Source organism: Myxocyprinus asiaticus, chromosome 5 (assembly GCF_019703515.2).
Source record: "Myxocyprinus asiaticus isolate MX2 ecotype Aquarium Trade chromosome 5, UBuf_Myxa_2, whole genome shotgun sequence".
Lineage (NCBI taxonomy): Eukaryota > Metazoa > Chordata > Actinopteri > Cypriniformes > Catostomidae > Myxocyprinus > Myxocyprinus asiaticus.
Window position 1 is genome coordinate 23084720 of NC_059348.1, and position 12578 is coordinate 23097297.

At 37.7% G+C, this 12578-nt stretch overlaps 1 protein-coding gene across 1 annotated transcript; it reads right to left on the minus strand.

The window, feature by feature from the left end:
- Window positions 1–404: 404 nt before the first annotated feature.
- On the minus strand, window positions 405–7141 carry LOC127441401 (cell division cycle protein 20 homolog). Its single transcript, XM_051698784.1, has 11 exons — window positions 6994–7141; window positions 6548–6765; window positions 6315–6457; window positions 6114–6210; window positions 4596–4721; window positions 4298–4494; window positions 1828–1922; window positions 1513–1738; window positions 1303–1428; window positions 1103–1220; window positions 405–985 (listed from the first exon to the last, which is right to left on the minus strand). The coding sequence occupies exons 2-11, from the start codon at window positions 6741–6743 to the stop codon at window positions 825–827; spliced, it is 1485 nt and encodes a 494-aa protein (XP_051554744.1). The 5' UTR covers window positions 6744–6765; window positions 6994–7141; the 3' UTR covers window positions 405–824.
- Between the last annotated feature and the right edge of the window lie 5437 nt (window positions 7142–12578).

A 12578-nucleotide genomic window follows, 5' to 3' on the forward strand; every position in this document is an offset into this window, starting at 1 on the left:
AACATTTCACTTATGTCAATAGTTAAAATTCCACCCCAAATTCACACCATTGGTATAGTCAATGTTTCAGTCTCACGGTGCAACAGCGTTTACACTGGGGAAATAAACCAATATATGGCTTATAGTGGTCTCAGCATATTAAGATGGGATAGGAGAAAGTATTTCACACCTTCCTGGCTCACCCAGATGTATTAGTTACCCCTTTTAAAATCACCTTTATCCTTTAATTTACCTACAATTTTCAAGCTTTCCACAAAACATGACTTACACTAAAAGTTTCCTAACCCTTGTACCAGTATGGGAATCCTCATCCCGCTTAAAATTAAAAATAATTGTTACCTGTGATAGCTGGTCATAAACATTGCACAAGTACCTATAAAGCAAGAGGAAGCCATCATGTCCTTTCAAAACTTTATTTGAAATTTACATTTTTGTATATAATTTAATACATTTCAGGGATAAATAAGCAGAGCAGGAAAAACAATTTCACAAGTCACTTAAAAAGTCCTTTGGGGGTTTAGCTTCCAAAGTGGGTGTACTTTTGGGAACCCCACTTAACCACCAAGACATTTTTCAGCTTTAAAAAAAATGCACTGAGCTCTTGAAAACAAAAAATAAAAAGGTGCATCTAATGGCCAATTAGAAGTTAGTGTAGCTTGTCACATGTGACTGAGGGCACCCAACAACCCAACTGAGTTCCTCTGTAGTTTAATTTGGCAAGCCAAATTACAATAAAACCAAGTGAGTCATTAACATTGATTTTCCAGTTATTTCCCCACTCAATCTTTGCTTTTTTTTTTTTTTTTTTTTTTTAAGAAAATAATTTATCTAATATGTTGCTGAATAATACTGCTGGTGGTCTTGGGTTTCTTGACAGGATCCTTCTCGAAACTCTTCCAAAGTCTGATAGTTTCATCAGCTGATAAAGAAGCCACAGTGGAACCATCTGGACTGAGTGACAAATTCAGAACTCGGTCTTCATGTCCTGAGAAATACAATACCATTGTTAAATTCTTCAATCATCATACAATTTGCTGTGGTTGATATTTTCACCTGAACAATTGACAAGAATAACCAGTGTACAGCAAATCATAAAACTTACCTTCAAGCTCCACAACTTTAGTGAGTGAGGGGTATTTCCAGATGATAACCCTGTCATTAGCAAAACCATGGCCTGACACCAACTCTTTGTAATTCGGAGCAAACACAAGAGATGATATCTGAAAGAAAGCGATAAAGGAGGTAATTATATTACTCTGTGTGCATGTATGTTTTCATTATAGAGGCAGAGATAAATGTTACCTGTGAACAAGTAGGTAAGGCACTGATACAGGAGCCACTATTAACATTCCAGATGCGAATATGACGGTCACTGGTGCCCCCTCCTGACGCAAGGATGCTAGGTTGCCATGGGCACCATGCCAAAGCCTTTTGGGAGGAAAAAATAAAATCATGTTGTAGAAGAAATGTTCAAAATCTTGGCCAGTTAAGATCCAACTAAATTCAAGTCACCTTGACTGCTCCTTGGTGTTCAGTGAGAGCATGGATAGCTTGATGCTCTGTGCCCATTGTCATTGGCCAAATGTACACCATGTTGTCATTGCCACCGCTAGCTAAATACTTCCCATCTGGAGACCAGGTAAGGCCACAGACTTCCTGAGTGTGTCCCCCGAAGGTGAATATGTGATGGTCTGCTACCCGAACATCATGCTGATGAATCAAACCAGATCTGGAGCCACTAAAAGGGGAACCAACAGAATAAAAGGGCTTTATCTCTTCCAAGAAAAAGCACACTATCAGTGGAGTACAAAGTAATACTGGTCTTACCTAGACAAAATGTGATCATTCCAACTCAAGCAACCAACTCTTGCCGAATGGCCATCCATACTGCGAAGACGTTTTTGGTATTGCACATCCCACAACTGCAAAACAAAAAGGCATGAACATACATGATAAAGAGTTAATGACATGCCTTTTTTATTCTTCTAATATGTTCCTTGAGGTTCACTTATAAAAGTTTAAAAAAAAAAAAAATAAAATTCGTTATTTTCCATCACCATGTTGCCCCTGTGTCAGAAACGCTCAATTTTGTTGCTGCTTCTCATTTAAGACTTGACAGTAAACACCCACTGTTCTGATTGGCTCTCTCCTTGCCAACTCACTGCTCACCAATGCTGGGTGGGCTATAGAAGTGATAATATAAAAGTAGGTATTGATGCGTTATTGTGGAGGTGGTCAGATACAATTGTTTACCACAGTGTGACATCCCAATGTGGAGAACGAGTCATTTTGGAAGCTTGGTTTTAACAAATGCTCTTTTTGCAGTGAGAGAGTTCTGAAACTTACAGGATGTTTTAGTAAAGTTACCTCTCTTGTCAAAAGATCAAAGAAAATTTGATTCCTCGTTTCATGACCCCTTTAAACAAGAAAGACGGCAGTCACAGAGAGAACTTGTTAAACTTTAGTTGTGGTCTTTTTGACTTGCATTAAGATCATCGTGTTAGTTGCACTCAGTAATTAGCATGTTGCGCTGACAACTAACGGCCTAGATTCAGCATCATGTAAGAGCAATGATGTCACCAATATAATTTCAGAAATGTGCTAGTCAGCCAAAAAATAATAAATTCCACAAGTTAAAAATGTCCCAATACAGGGGATTGTTCAGAGGCTCCAATGATCTCAAAACGGCAGCGCTCAGGAATGTGCGCACAATCGCCATTATGTAGAACAGCATTACTCAAGCTCGAGTGATCTTTTGCGGCCTAATATCATAATCAGAAATATATTAATCAGCAGCCTATCAAATTTGTATGAATTATAGTGTTCATTTTCATGAGGATTTACACTAGTTCTCTACATTGCTGAATCATGTTAGAGTGGGAATTAGACTGCAAGAGGAAAAAAAACAAATACCAATCAGAGAATGGCTGATGTTATGAGAGCGGTGGTCTGTCTGCACACGTGTTCATACATGGTACGTGCGCTCACGCGCAGTCTGTCAATCACACATGTGTGCTCAATCTCACTTAAATCACTCAACACGGCGCCAATCGGTCCAATCTCTTGAATAGCTCATCAAATCTATGATTTCACTGAAGGATTTTTGGTGCTAATTAAGCAATATCAAGAACGCAAGAGTGCGATTATGGCCCTACATCAGCACTGCTGTGATTCGGCCGTAGGCCGAGTGCTGTAGGTAAATCACAGCAGTGCTGATTTAGGGCCATACAGCACAATTGCAAGTGTGATATTGCTTATATACAGTTGTGCTCAAGTTTGCATACCCTGGCAGAAATTGTGAAATTTTGGCATTTTGGCATTGATTTTGAAAATATGACTGATCATGCAAAAAAACAAACTGTCTTTTATTTAAGGATAGTGATCATATGAAGCTATTTATTGTCACATAGATGTCTGGCTCCTTTTTAAATCATAATGATAACAGAAATAATCCAAATGGCCCTGATCAAAAGTTTACATACCCTTGAATGTTTGGCCTTATTATAGACACACAAGGTGACACACACAGGTTTAAATGGTAATTAAAGGTTAATTTCCCACACTTGTGGCTTTTTAAATTGCAATTAGTGTCTGTGTATAAACAGTCAATGAGTTTGTTAGCTCTCACGTGGATGCACTGAGCAGGCTAGATACTGAGCCATGGGGAGCAGAAAAGAACTGTCAAAAGACCTGCGTATCAAGGTAATGGAACTTTATAAAGATGGAAAAGGATATAAAAAGATATCCAAAGCCTTGAAAATGCCAGTCAGTACTGTTCGATCACTTATTAAGAAGTGGAAAATTCGGGGATCTCTTGATACCAAGCCAAGGTCAGGTAGACCAAGAAAGATTTCAGCCACAACTGTCAGAAGAATTGTTCGGGATACAAAAAAAAAAAAAAAAAAAAAAAAAAACCCACAGGTAACCTCAAGAGAAATACAGGCTGTTCTAGAAAAAGACGTGTGGTTGTTTCAAGGAGCACAATATGACGATACTTGAACAAAAATTAGCTGCATGGTCGAGTTGCCAGAAAGATGCCTTTACTGCACCAATGCCACAAAAAAGCCCGGTTACAATATGCCCGACAACACCTTGACACGCCTCACAGCTTCTGGCACACTGTAATTTGGAGTGACGAGACCAAAATAGAACTTTATGGTCAAAACCATAAGCACTATGTTTGGAGAGGGGTCAACAAGGCCTATAGTGAAAAGAATACCATCCCCACTGTGAAGCATGGTGGTGGCTCACTAATGTTCACAAGGAAGTGAAAAAGCATCCACCATCGATCAATTACCTCAACTTTACAATCACTGGTCCCAATGGCCAAGAAATTGCCATCTTTGCTCCAAGAGACTGAGCAGATATAACCATGTTCATCCTCCATTTTCTTCAATAAAACTATGTCCCCCGCAGCAGCATCCCACAAATACACGTCGCTGGTAAGGCCAACTGCCAACATGTTTTGCCTTCCCCAATCTATCAAGTTCAGATCTGAGGAAAAATTGCCATGTTAAATGGACAAATCCAACAAGTACTTTTTTTTTTTTTTTTTTTTATAAATGGACAGTATTTTTGAAGAGCCATTAACTTACAAAAGTCATTTCTGATATCAGGGGCATCTAAAATCCGCTCTGGAACAGAGGAAATGTACCGGCTCTTCTTGGATGAGACAGGTGTGGGCACTTGGCTGTAGAGAACCTTCAAGTTATTCTGATAACCTGTTTGAGATGGCACTCTGTTAGCTTACAACACTTACTAGATTTACTTACTAGATTATTCATGGAGCACTGTGCTGCATTTAATGATTGCACTGCATAATTTTATTTCTGTATTCTTTTTTCATTTTTAAACGTGCACTTTTAAATTTGTTTTATTCTTATTTCTTGTTCTTAATTGTTTTCAAAATTAATTCATATATCTTGTATTTACTTGATCAATTTTATGTAAAGCACTTTGAATTGCCATTGTGTATGAAATGTGCTATATAAATAAACTTGCCTTGCCTAGATGGACAGCAACCAGAAGGGCATGTGTAGTTAAATATACACATAAATAAAAGTATATAATTCTCAGTTTAGAGAAAACTATGCCATTTGTAGGACAAAATAGATCTGGACGTTACCTTAACTTGCACAATTAAGACCGTTTGACCATGGGCAGACAGAGAAAGTGTTAGTGAAACCAGTCAATTTTGCAATTCTGTGTGGAGACACTGGGAGTGCAGAAATTACACACTTTACCTTTAGCAAGATACAGTGGATTGTATATTAAACTCTTGCACTCCTGCTGATAAATGCAGTAGCATAAATAACACCGGACTTAAAAGAACTGCAGAACACAAACAAATATTTTTAGAAGAATCTCTCAGCTCTGTAGGTCTATTCAATGCAAGTGAATGGTGACCAAAACTTTTAAGCTCCAAAAAGCACATAAAGGCAGCATAAAAGTAACCCATAAGAATCCAGAGGTTTAATCAATGTCTTCTGAAACAAATCAATTTTGGTTGAGAAAATACCAAAAACGTAACTTTTTCCATTGTACATCTCATCGCAGTCTCCAGGCATGATCATGATTTCAAGCTTGATTACACATCCTAGTGCTTGACGCATATGCAGAGCACTAGTTGGTGCTAGGAAGTGTAATTGAGCTTGACACCATAATCGCCAAAGGAGACTGCTAATGTCAAGACTTATACTGATAAAGAAGTTATATTTTGGTCTGTTCTCACCCAAATCCAATTGCATCACTTCAGAAGATGTGAATTTCTTATGAGTCTTATGGCTTACATTTATGCTGCCTTTGACTTATTGAGCTTCAATAGTCACCATTCACTTGCATCGTATGGACAGTGCAGAGATATTCTTGAAAAATAAATTAGTAATAATAATAATAAACATTATTATTATTAGTAGTATTATTATTGTTATACTACTGCATTTGTGTTCTGCAGAAGAAACAATAATACACATCTGGAATGTCATGAGGGTGAGTAAATAAAAGAACTTGAATTTTGGGGTGAAGTACCCCTTTAAAAGTTTTGAATAAATGTTCAAAGGCAGTGCAATATTTCATTAACAATATTTTGTCAAAACAACAAGCTAATACCATACCCTCAGGTGCATTAAGTGGTTTTCCTCCTAAATGTAAGATCTTTGCTTCTTCAATGTCATAACCATTTAGTGTCACAGACCAAGCTTTCTGATTTGCCTGTCAGGACAGAGACACAAAATCAGTAAAAATGACAAACTGTTATTTGGAAATCTGATGCGCATATCTCAACAGCAAAACTAAAAATGGTTAGGCCTTCTTACTGCTGCTGAGGGGCTCTCTTCAACCAGCTCATTCTCTTTGGAAATAAGAAAACTTGCCACATCCAACTGTTTGTTATTTCTTGTGGGAATAAAACGATCTCCTCCTGCCTTAGATGGTGTGTTTTGGGTCTTGCCACTCTTTCCTGGTAGGGATCATGAAGATGCATCAAGTATGTAACAAATTAAACAGCTCCATATTGACTAGGATCTGCACATCAAAACGGGACTCGTACCTGGTGTTTTACTAGGCGTTTTAGAAAGGCTCACTGATCTGTTTGCACTCTTGCTGGGCGAGAGGGAGAGGGAGTTTGAGTTTGTAGAGTTGGATGTGCTGGCCTTCCTCTGCCACCTTGCAATCGGGGCGTTTGTGATAGGCATATCTAGCCTTAAGACGTTGTGAATGTCATTCTCAAACCCAAATTGGGACATGGTTACTCTAGATGCAAACACTCTGGAAAAATAAATAAGTCTGGTCACACGGCGCACACTTCTTACCATGATTCAGCTTTTGAAGTGACAATGTAATGGATAAGATAAAAATATAACCATGTTTCCCCAAGTGGAATACAAGGATAAATAATAAGAGCATCAAAAACATATGCAGCTACAGTGCTTATCTCAATTACTCAAAACTAGCATTTAAAACAAGTACGCAATAAACACTTATATTCCATCTTACCATAAATCCCACAACTTCTTTTCGATGTTCAATAAAACTTTCACCGATGATTAAGCGCTTGTATTTAATGCAATTTGTGTGAGTTTTTCGTACGTGCACAAGCAAAGCCAACAATCTTCAGACTAGCTGAATATGACTGACGGATGAACGCTAGTTTAAATGTCTGAAGTGCGCTTTCCTGATTGGTCAATTCAAAAAACAAGTTTTTGCTGTTACCACGGCAGCCAGGCAGAAAGCTGCGCGCTGATTGGTGAATCACATCTTGGAGGACTTCCTGGAAGTATTACGTATTAAGAGTTCTGTTGTATTGTTGACAATTTTGTAACAATTTGGTCCATTATTAGTATCTTCTGAACTTTTATTTCAGGATAAATCCTCGGTGCGACAGGTTAATATTTTCAAAAGATGCATTCTGCTTGAGTTGTTAAGTTTTTTTTTCTGCCAGTATTAAATAAAGGAATTATTAAATTTTTTTAACGATCAATGCAAAATGTCTGCAAAGTATATGTCAAAACTATATTATTACATTTTCATTTTATTTTTCACAGTGACGATGCATCTTCTTAAAGGTCAAGAGCATAAAGATACCTCAGAAAATTAATTAATTGCTATTTTCCAACACATTAGGGCCCAAATAATAAATTTCCATATTTTTCCACATTTTACAGCTTACAGAAATTAAATAACATTGAAAAGAGAGGAACATCTGCAACGAGGTCAGCTGCTTTCTCAAAAAAATCCTACAGGATACAAAAACCTTTTCAAAAATGCAAGTGATGATTTCTACTGATCCCTCTTGTTTGAATGAGCATTGCGCAAGCGCTTGTCTGCTTGTGTCTTTCAGCATTTATGTTAAGATGAGCGGAAGAAGAAATAGATTCCATCCTGCACATGTATTTGCTAATATAGCCTTTTGTTGGGTAAATATCATCTTCATTCATGTAATTGTGGAAAAAATGTTAACCCTCTTTTAATCTTTTTCTCAAGTGATTATGTGAATACATTTCAGAGTTTCAAATACTTCAAGAAACAAAATAAAAAGACTTAAGTTATATGTTCCTCTATGTAAGTACTGTATATTTATTATTTGAGTACAGTTTTGTCTCTTCTCTAATGTCTTTTATTCATTTCCCCATCCTGACATAAATCTTGCTTCTTGATCCTTGCTCTTTTTATTTTGTTTTGTTTCTATTTAGTACTTTTGTGTTCATCTAAGTACTTGTGTCTTACAGTGTTGTAATGTTCCCTGTTTTGTAATGTTAATAAAAATCTATATCTCTCTCAAAAAAAACAAAAAAAAAAACAAACAAACAAAAAAAAAAAAAACAGCGAATGAAAAGATGTCTGCCATTCACAAGTTGAGACTTTTATTTTGAAAATGCTAAAGGCAGGTGTTGTGTCGAAGTCTGTTCCACCTATGTTTCCCCTTTGTCAAAGTCTGTTTCCCCTATGTTTCCCCTTAGGTTAGTGTCAAAGTCTGTTTCCCCTATGTTTCCCCTTAGGTTAGTGTCGAAGTATGTTTCCCCTATGTTTCCCCTTAGGTTAGTGTCGAAGTATGTTTCCCCTATGTTTCCACTTAGGTTAGTGTCGAAGTCTGTTCTCCTTCTGTTTCCGCTTAGGTTAGTGTCGAAGTCTGTTCCACCTAGGTTTCCCCTTTGTCGAAGTCTGTTTCCCCTATGTTTCCCCTTAGGTTAGTGTTGAAGTATGTTTCCCCTTAGGTTACTGTTGAAGTATGTTTCCCCTTAGGTTAGTGCTGAAATCTGTTCCCCCTATGTTTCCCCTTAGGTTAGTGTTGAAGTATGTTTCCCCAATGTTTCCCCTTAGGTTAGTGTTGAAGTCTGTTCCCCCTATGTTTCCCCTTAGGTTAGTGTCGAAGTCTGTTCCTCCTATGTTTCCCCTTTGTTGAAGTCTGTTCCCCCATGTTTTCCCTTAGGTTAGTGTCGAAGTCTGTTCCCCTATGTTTCCCCTTAGGTTAGTGTCGAAGTCTGTTCCACCTATGTTTCCCCTTTGTCGAAGTCTGTTTCCCCTATGTTTCTGCTTAGGTTAGTGTCGAAGTCTGTTCCCCTATGTTTCCCCTTAGGTTAGTGTTGAAGTCTGTTCCTCCTATGTTTCCCCTTTGTTGAAGTCTGTTCCCCCATGTTTCCCCTTAGGTTAGTGTCGAAGTCTGTTCCACCTATGTTTCCCCTTTGTCGAAGTCTGTTTCCCCTATGTTTCTGCTTAGGTTAGTGTCGAAGTCTGTTCCCCTATGTTTCCCCTTAGGTTAGTGTTGAAGTCTGTTCCTCCTATGTTTCCCCTTTGTTGAAGTCTGTTCCCCCATGTTTCCCCTTAGGTTAGTGTCGAAGTCTGTTCCGTCTATGTTTCCCCTTTGTCAAAGTCTGTTTCCCCTATGTTTCCCCTTAGGTTAGTGTTGAAGTCTGTTCCACCTATGTTTCCCCTTTGTCGAAGTCTGTTTCCCCTATGTTTCCCCTTAGGTTAGTGTCGAAGTCTGTTCTCCCTCTGTTTCCGCTTAGGTTAGTGTCGAAGTCTGTTCCCCCTATGTTTCCCCTTTGTTGAAGTCTGTTCCCCCATGTTTCCCCTTAGGTTAGTGTCGAAGTCTGTTCCCCCTTTGTTTCCCCTTTGTTGAAGTCTGTTCCCCCATGTTTCCCCTTAGGTTAGTGTCGAAGTCTGTTCCCCCTTTGTTTCCCCTTTGTCGAAGTCTGTTCCCCTATGTTTCCCCTTAGGTTAGTGTCAAAGTCTGTTCCCCCTCTGTTTCCACTTAGGTTAGTGTCGAAGTCTGTTCCCCTTATGTTTCCACTTAGGTTAGTGTCGAAGTCTGTTCCTCCTATGTTTCCCCTTTGTCAAAGTCTGTTCCCCCTATGTTTCCCCTTAGGTTAGTGTCAAAGTCTGTTCCCCCTATGTTTCCCCTTAGGTTAGTGTCGAAGTATGTTCCCCCTCTGTTTCCACTTAGGTTAGTGTCGAAGTCTGTTCCACCTATGTTTCCCCTTTGTCAAAGTCTGTTCCCCTTATGTTTCCCCTTAGGTTAGTGTCGAAGTCTGTTCCTCCTATGTTTCCCCTTTGTCAAAGTCTGTTCCCCCTATGTTTCCCCTTAGGTTAGTGTCGAAGTATGTTCCCCCTCTGTTTCCACTTAGGTTAGTGTCGAAGTCTGTTCCACCTATGTTTCCCCTTAGGTTAGTGTCGAAGTCTGTTCCACCTATGTTTCCCCTTTGTCGAAGTCTGTTTCCCCTATGTTTCCCCTTAGGTTAGTGTCGAAGTCTGTTCCCCCTACGTTTCCCCTTAGGTTAGCATTGAATTCTGTTCCCCCTATGTTTCCCTTTAGGTTAGTGTCAAAGTCTGTTCCCCCTTTGTAGAGGGAAACAGTGGATATCCAATTGTCTATTAGTAGATCAGAGTTAAAATCAATAATCAAAAATAATATTAATAACATATTGCAACAGCAATGGGATAATGAAATAAAAGGCAGACATTTGTATTCAATTCAACCAGAAGTAGGAAAGGGTAGGTTATCAGGAGGGAGAAGGAGAGAAAAGAATATAATATAAAGACTAAGGTTGGGTCATACAGGGCTGAACAGTACATTATACTTAATAGGCAAACATCCAACAGGATTTTGTGAAGTGTGTGGAGTCAGTGAGTTGGTGGAGAAAGTAATTGTTCAGTGTAGGAAATATAGAGTGGAAAGAAAGAGTGTAATAGAAGAGTTAAAGAATGTGTTAAATCCATAAATAGGAAGTAATAAAAGATCTATAGTGATGAAATATCTGGAAAGTTCTGGGCTAGTTAATCGAATATAAGATGAAAGGATTTTTAAAAAAAAAATTTTTAGGGGCTGCATGTGGAAGCTAGAGGAGATGAACACGCAGCACCAGCTGAAGCTGCAGCCCCGACAGGTTACGAAATTAGGTGTGAAGATAGATAGGGTGGTGTAGGTATTTTATTTGTAAATAGAGTGTCGATGGTCCAAATGGGAGATAGGTAGCGGTAATGCACCAATGGGTTTGCGTACCTCCGTAAAACAGCAAGAAGAAGAAGAAGAAAAGGTATAAGTGTTGACAAAGTTAATTTTAAACCGTTTACATTTTTGTAGCAATAGATGGTTTTGTTAAATGTGCTTTTGATCAGTCAGTGCACTTTGTGTGGTCTTGCATGAATGACTACTATGTTGGAATACAGTTTGTTTGTTAAGTACTATTCCACAAAGAGGTGTTATTTTTAACAGTTTCAAAATCTGCCAATGACACAGGACAAAATACACTCATTCAATCTACAGTTTCTGAGTCTTAACACCTAATGGCAAATATGCCATCCATGTGGTTCACTTATAAATGTATGCAATAATATGAAATTGCAACTTAAAATGCATAAAATGTTAATTAATACTTTGTTTTCATGATACATTTTTATTTTGTAGTGTGCAGAGGCACAGTTCTAATGGGCAATGATGCAAGTAGACAGGTCAGCAGTTACCACAACATTTTTAAAAAACTGGGGTGACAGGAATTATTTCATAAAAACAAAACATTTGTCAAAGGGAACATTCAGATACAGTTATATTCAGTTAAACACATTGCTTATTATATTGCTTATTACACACTTACATTTTGATCACTAAGCATGGTAAGTTCTTCTGATATTTGTTTTAGTGCATTTAGTTATAAGTAATAAAATATTTAAACCTTTTAAAGAATGAAACATAAACTCATAATGTGCTGTTAGAGATTCAAGTAGTTGCATATTTCATTCTTTTATTGCAGTTTCACTGCAAACATTCATTTTAGTGTTCAATAAAAGGAACATTTACCCACAAGCCTATTTTGGAAGGACTTTGCCTATCTGTCTAACTGAGGAAAAGGACTCTAAAGTGAGGATAGAAATAGACTGTTAAACATTAGCCAGAAAAGAGTAAGTTAACTCATCACCATGGATCATTAAAAGCTGGATGCTGTCACACAACATATTAATGAAGACATGCTTAAATAAAATGATTGAAATAGGTTGGGGGGGACGGGGGGTAAATTTACTTATCCACAGTGCAACATGTGATCAAATAACAGACAATAGCATTTATTTCATGTTCATGAGGGGAAATACGCTATTAGTCCCATAGTCTGGGACTGTTTATTGAATACACAGAATAATCACAGTTATAATTAATAATTTTTATTAAATCACAGATACTTCTGCTGGTTTATTGCAGTCACTGTTGTTGCAGAGTCACCAAATTATAACAACTTATAGACATATGAATTTAAAGGTATTTAAGAAAAGAAAGAAAAAAAAAACGCACAATGTGGACTTCTTTTTTTAATATATATATATATATATATATATAAAGTTTGCTCTGTTGTATTCTAACTTAGCCTAACACCTTCTTCATTGAATGCTGTATTCAGTAACACAAAACTAATAAAAACTAATATTTTACAAACTGTAAACCTTTACAAAAATCTGAATATGGTAGTTTATACATACTTTATTCGACACTGAAACTTAGATCCCTTTTCAAAATAATCTTTCATACAAGTTGAATCATGACAGTGGTGCGCTAATGTTTTCAGTTCCACCTCAACGCGCATGTCAGGATAATG